The sequence below is a fragment of the Nicotiana attenuata genome, chromosome 3 (genome assembly GCF_001879085.1).
Source record: "Nicotiana attenuata strain UT chromosome 3, NIATTr2, whole genome shotgun sequence".
NCBI classification, from domain to species: domain Eukaryota; kingdom Viridiplantae; phylum Streptophyta; class Magnoliopsida; order Solanales; family Solanaceae; genus Nicotiana; species Nicotiana attenuata.
Window position 1 is genome coordinate 30,865,823 of NC_031991.1, and position 6,713 is coordinate 30,872,535.

A 6,713-nucleotide genomic window follows, 5' to 3' on the forward strand; every position below is an offset into this window, starting at 1 on the left:
GTACCAGAATTGGTTCACAAAAACATTTTGGTAAAGGTAAACACTAATTATTTTTCTTTACAGTTTTTTAGTGTGATTTTGGTTGTAAAAATCTGTTGTTCAAGTGTTTTTTTGGTAAAATGTGGAATTGTCCAAATTTTGTAGATTGTTTGTCTCAATTTTGAAGGTTAATTGTAATTGTGATTTTTAGACAGTGCATAAATGTAGTTATTTTGTAGTTGTTTTGTAGGCTGCTGGGTAAATTGTAGATAAGGTATATTTTTCACCTTTTGTATGCTGCTACATTTACCTTCATACTAACTACTATTAATCTACATTTTGTGAGTTACTTGAACTAACTGTTATATTTTTGTAGTTATAGAGTTGTAGTTACCCTTTTCTTCCTTATTGTTTTGAGATAATGTTTACATGTGTAGATGTCCTGTATTGTTTTGTAGTTATAGGTGTGGTAGGTTGTTCTTCTTTTAGTTATATTTTGTAGTTATCATGTAGTTATACGTAGATTACTGCTTCTTTTTTATGCAAACTACTAATGTTCAATAATTTTTTATTTTCTGCAGAATGGTCATTACTTTGCACCACAAAATATTGATTATGGTGTGAAAGAGATGAAGAACAGATATAGGTTCGACAATTTGAGTACTGAGGTCGATGAAGAACAATTTTGAATTCTACAATTTGTATTGCGTTGTAGAATTTGTAAAAGCAAATTGAGTACTGGAGCTCCTAAAGCTTGCGTTGTTTTAGAATTGTAGTGAATGAGAGAATTACGCAGCAATGAGATCTCTTTACGTTTCAAAATTCGAATTTAATGTGGAAAGAATCAAACGCAGATTTCGTGCTTTCTTTTTAGCGCGTTTTAAATGGCAGAATCTGCCTAATTATGGATTGGTATATAAATTGTAGTAAAAGTGTGGACTGGACGGGTAATTAACAAATTATGAACATTTTTGGTAATAAGGTTTCATATATGGTATAGATAGGAAAAAATCCCTTAATTTATTTATATGTGGCTATTGGGTCAGGTAGATCATGTCCAGTTTGGTCATTCCTATTTTAATTAGATTATTATTTATTAAACTGAAAATAAAAAATATAAATCACGAATAAGAAAATACTATTGAACGTTGTATTTTCCGATCACTATGATTTTTCTGTGATTTAGTAAAAGTTTTATAATTTTTATATGAAAAAACATAATTATATAACTTTAATAAAAAAAAATTATATTTATATGAACATTTGTGAAATTTATCCCAAAATTTGACAAACTAATGAGGTAGAGCTTGTCGACCGTGGTGAATACTCGCAATATTTCCAAAAGTCTTAGATACCATAAGATAGATAAGTTGTGGTTGTGGTCCATTTGACAAATGTTTTCCTTTAGATTCTTTTTTTTCTTTCATTTTTCCTTTTTTTAAAAAAATTTAACTTCTATTCAATACTGATTTTTTTAAAAAAAAAGTATATTATCATGTCGTATTTTTTTGCATTAGCAAAAAATGATAATTATAATTGTGAAAGTAACACGTGCATAAGAAGATTGGGATTAATAACCTAAAAAGTAAAGCATATTACTTATTACAACACTATATATATATATATATATATATATATATATATATATATATATATATATATATATATATATATATATATATATATATATATATATANATATATATATATATATTACATTGTTAACTAATGTATACAAAATTACTCTTCTATTTAAGAAAATACTATAAAACTAGCGGCACACACTTATATATCGGACGCAACAATTCAGAAGTTAATTTCATTTCCAAAATGATAATATCGTAGTCATTGCGAATGAGACCCAAAATCCACATTTTTAATCCATAAATTTCGGTAGCATATTCCAAATTTAAGCAAATATTCCAATATGTACATAAGAATTGCTGACTTGGCACACACTATATATTCATTCACTCTTCCTCCACCAAAACACAATTTCATTCAAAGACATCCATTTTCTTTTATTTTCATATCTTTTTTTTCTTCTTTTTCTCTATCTATCCTAGATTCTAAATGATCATTACAAGAAACATGGATGTTCAAAATGAAAATCCAAATATGGTAGAAGAAAATAAAATCCTATGCAGTTTCTTTCACGGAAATATCTTTATACTTACAAATGAAGAAGAAGAATACTGCAATTACAATTATAATAATGAAAATAATACCTCTAGTTATATATTAGGTTGTGAGGATTATGATGAAAGAGGAAACAATGAGGCAGAAAGAGCTATTTATTGGGAATCACAACAAGCCTTGCTGCAGGTGTGTTTATAAAGCTTTTTTGTATTCATCTTATTACATGAATTATGTTCTTAAAATTTTGGAGGAACATCTTAAAAGCTGAAACAAATAATTCTTTCTTTTAAATATGTTCAAGATGGTGTTTTTCATTTCCATTATCTACTGATTCTATGTTACAAATTTTTTAATCATTAAGGGGTTTTAATTTGTTCTCTTATTACAAATAAACTTTTGTCGTTGTTCCTTTTATTTTTGCTCCCAATGCAACGGTGAAATTGATAAACCTGGCCTCTTGATACGATTTGCTCATTTTCCCACTTTTGCGGAATATTTGCTACAAATTTGCTTTGGGGTATAAACAAATAGAATTTTGAATAAATTTTTTGAAATGGAATTAATGGTGATTGCTTCGTCTATCAAGAAGTTTTTCATTTTCAGGTTTTGATTGCGAGACTTCTAGTTTAGTGGGGTTTCATTTTCATTAGGCAAAGAGGTTCTTTTCTTAAAAAATTTGGCTTATTGCATGAATTTTTTTATTTATTATTTTCTCTTTTCAAAGAATAAATTTTATAGAGTACTTTTGAATTGGAAACAAAAACCACTTCACCTTTTGATTGTAAAAAGGATAAGTTGAAAAATTTTCAGAAGTCTCAAAATTTTTAGAAAGATTCGGGATTGTGTTCGCATAACCGATAATATTTAAATTTTACTAGTATATTTTATATATTTCTATTTTGTTAAGTGTTCATCAATGAATTTATTTTCAAAAGATTAACATTTCATATATTCATAAAAATATGTGGGGTAGGTAGAAAGCAGACTGTATGGTTTACCTTTAATTTCTTTTTTCAATTGACGTTTATATTTAGTTATTGACATGAAATATCTGGAACAGTCATTTTCTAGATTTGGCGAAACTATAAACGTGCTTTGTTCAGGCAAAACATCTGGTGGAATTTTAATGTGAGGCTGCAGTTAATCATATAAACAAAATCACTCTTTTGTTTGGCTTTTAGCATTTTCCTATCATCGTAAAATACTAAAATATAACAACATTAAAGCATGTGCTACGATATTCAAAAAATATATCTTACATATTCAGAATAGAAATTTTCAGTGGAATATATTGCGCAATTTGCTTGACACTATGGTTCTTTGTAAGGACATATAAAAATCCTTTATGGAGGGCAAGATTTTTCAATATTGATCAGTCAATATATTTAGTGTGACCACAATTGAATGGTTAAGGATTTGGTCCTTTATTACGATAATTCTAGACCACTCTTTTGGCCACTATAAATTCCATTACTTTGTAGGGCTCACCTGATGTCACACATAGTTTTCACATTTTCTTATTTCCCATTAATTGGATAACTAAAAACTAGTTTATGTAAAATCAGAGGTAGTTAAACTTCAAAAGGGTCCATTTTCCAAAATCTCTTTCTACATTATCTTTTTGGTTTCACGCCCGGTGTTTGGTACCCGCATTGGAGCGCGATCATATTCGGATTCGCGCCGGGTAGGGCTCTATTTGGGGAGTAGCGCTCCCTACCAAGGACTTTTCCATACACAGGGCTCGAACCCGGGACCTTCTAGTTAAGGGAGGAGCAGTCTCATACACTGCACCACATCCTTTTGTAGTCTCTTTTAACATTTTCAAAGATTCATCTAAGATACAAAAAATCTTAAAGCAAAACAAAGAATCGTGTAATTATGTCATGCTCTTTTCAAGGGTTATTTATAAAATATAATTTTGCAAAATATTTCAGGAAATTTTGGAGCAATATAGCTTGATTGGATCAAAACTACGAGAAGGGATTACAAGAAATATTGATAGAGTTAAAGAGGGAAATGTTTGTGAATGTTCAAATCCAAAAGTAGAAGGATGTGCTAAGTGCTTAAGGAGAAGAGTGATACATCAGCTTTGTGAAAAGGGATTCAATGCATGTCTTTGTACTTCCAAATGGAAACACACCTCAAAGATGCCAGGAGGTACCATACTACTTTCCCTTCACATAATTAATAGTATTTTTTTGTTTCCCACCTAATGTCTGATACTCGCACCGGAGCCCGACTATATCCGGATTCGCGCCGCGTAGGGCCCATTCTGGGGGGAAGCGCTCCCTGCCAATGATTTTTTCATACCCAACGCTCAAACCCGAGACCTCTGGTTAAGGGAGGAGCAGTCCCATCCACTGCACCACATCCTTTGGTGGTATAATTAATTGTATTCGTTTTAGTGAAGTTGATGATTAATAATTTCTTGCAATTTATTTGAATTTAACTTATATATATTTATAATGTAGAAAATTTCACTAATACTATATTTAAAAATATTAAATTTGTCTTATTTTTCAAGTTACTAATATAATCCAAATACCGGACATTTATTTATACTTATCTTCTAAATAATGTGATAATTGTAAAAAAAAATATAAAAAATAGATTAACTATCTTACCATTTACTATGGGTTTGACTTTATGCATTGACAATGAAATTTTTTTACATATCAGGTCGCCAAAAAATAACTCTAAATTTATAACTATTACTAATAAGTGGAAATTAAACTAGTAACTTGCAAAATAAGATACGCAATCTGTTATGTATAATAAGTTAAATAAAATTAATAGTATCAAAATTATTTTATATTATCAGAGTATTAATTTAAGCATAGGTAAATAATCTTAATTAAATGGGCTTGCTCTCAACATGCAGGTAGACATGAATACATAGAAGTGATAGCAAGCACACAAGGAAGAAAGAAGAAAATCCCATTCTTGATAGAATTGGAATTTCAAGATGAATTTAAGATGGCAAAAGCATGCAAGGAATATAAAAAACTAATAAGCCAATTGCCAGAGGTTTTCATAGGCAAGTCCGAGCACTTAAACGCCATTATTCGATTGATGTGTGATGCAGCCAAGAAATCAACAGAACAGCAAAGAATCCATTTGGGTCCGTGGAGAAAGAGGAATTTCATGCAGATGAAATGGTCAGCTAATAATTCAAATACTACTGCAGAAAGGAGAGTAGTTAATACTAATATTATTGATCAACAAACTTTGAGTAAACTAAGGTTGAATATTTCACCAAGGCAAGAAGTAGTCTTGAATGATGTTAGGCCTGGTTTGGAGTTTGCTGCTGCAACTGCTGTCAAAGTTGCATAAATTAACACTTCCCAGGTCTTGGATAAATGTAGTAGGCTACCTATTCCTATTTTGCGAAGATTTTAATGGTTTTGAGATTATGAGTTAGGTTTTTTGTTGGAACTTGTGAAGAGTTATGAACTACCGGCACGTCTAGTTATGACATCCAATTTTAATATTTATGAGGGTTAATTCCACGCATAGTTATTTAACTTTCACTTTATGCATCGAAGTCATATAATTAATTTTTGTAATGAAAAAAATATAAATTCATTATACATATATATATATATCACAATAAAAAATAAAAAATATAGGAATCTAATCCAGAGACACTCGTTGTTTGTCTCTTCAGCAACTCACCTTACATAATATTCACGTAACAATATTTAATGGAAACAAAAAATTCATCTTCGACAGCAAATCCCCTGCCTATTTCAGACCATTTTACTTGACCAAAACCTCAAAGTTTTACCCGGTCAAAACGTCACCTTTAATCACAAAATCTTCTCCATTGGTTAACCGTACAGTAGCAAACAGTAAAATAGTGCTACCGTGAAGGTTTCCAAACATTAACACATTTAATTTGTTCAAAAATAGCTGAGCAGATTTCTAAAGTAGGCAAAAATATATGAACAGGAAACGACAAACCCCAATTGAAGTGGGTAACGGTAAGGCATTGATCGGATAGCCTGGAGGTTTGGTCGGATAAAATAGTTGTGTATTAGGGTAGAATGAGAAACTAGCATGATCCATACCAAACGGCTCTATAACAAGCACTATCTTTTTTTTCTTTTTTTTGGAACTAACACATTAAAACCTCTATCTATTTATCTTGAGGCTTTAATTTCTCACCTAAATATTCCGAAAGATTTATTACCCCTTCTATTCTTGTTCAAAATGTATCTACCATCACCCTAAAACGTTATAGTGGCATCGAGAGTTGATTCCTAAAACGCGTGAGGTTAGATAAATATTAAAAATTTATATTTTGCGTTATTTCTTTCATTAAAAAACTTTCCCTACTTTTTATTTGCATTATACTTTTTCTTTTCTTCTTTTATGTTTCTCTTCCTTTCTTTTCTTCTTTCCTTATCCATTACTCTGCTCCACTAAAAAATGTTAAATTTTTGAATTGAATTGAATTGAATATTGCAATTGTGAGCAAAGATGAAACGGAATATTGCTAAGCTAATACAATAGTGCATATCTAATTTGACTAACACCACTAACCGCCTATTGGAAAACGGTACAAGTAACTAACTAATAGCTAACTACAGTTA

At 30.2% G+C, this 6,713-nt stretch overlaps 1 protein-coding gene across 1 annotated transcript; it reads left to right on the forward strand.

The window, feature by feature from the left end:
- On the forward strand, window positions 1,961–5,612 carry LOC109223471. Its single transcript, XM_019387802.1, has 3 exons — window positions 1,961–2,304; window positions 4,053–4,275; window positions 5,000–5,612. Exons 1-3 carry the CDS (start codon window positions 2,053–2,055, stop codon window positions 5,449–5,451), a joined length of 927 nt encoding a protein of 308 aa, XP_019243347.1. The 5' UTR covers window positions 1,961–2,052; the 3' UTR covers window positions 5,452–5,612.

What these genes read in the sequence shown, in the direction of transcription:
- LOC109223471 (XM_019387802.1), top strand. Translation starts at nt 2,053, where the DNA reads ATGATCATTACAAGAAACATGGATGTTCAAAATGAAAATCCAAATATG. An exon ending in CACAACAAGCCTTGCTGCAG is followed by an intron (nt 2,305 to 4,052) that starts GTGTGTTTATAA and finishes AAAATATTTCAG; the next exon opens with GAAATTTTGGAGCAATATAG. An exon ending in CACCTCAAAGATGCCAGGAG is followed by an intron (nt 4,276 to 4,999) that starts GTACCATACTAC and finishes CTCAACATGCAG; the next exon opens with GTAGACATGAATACATAGAA.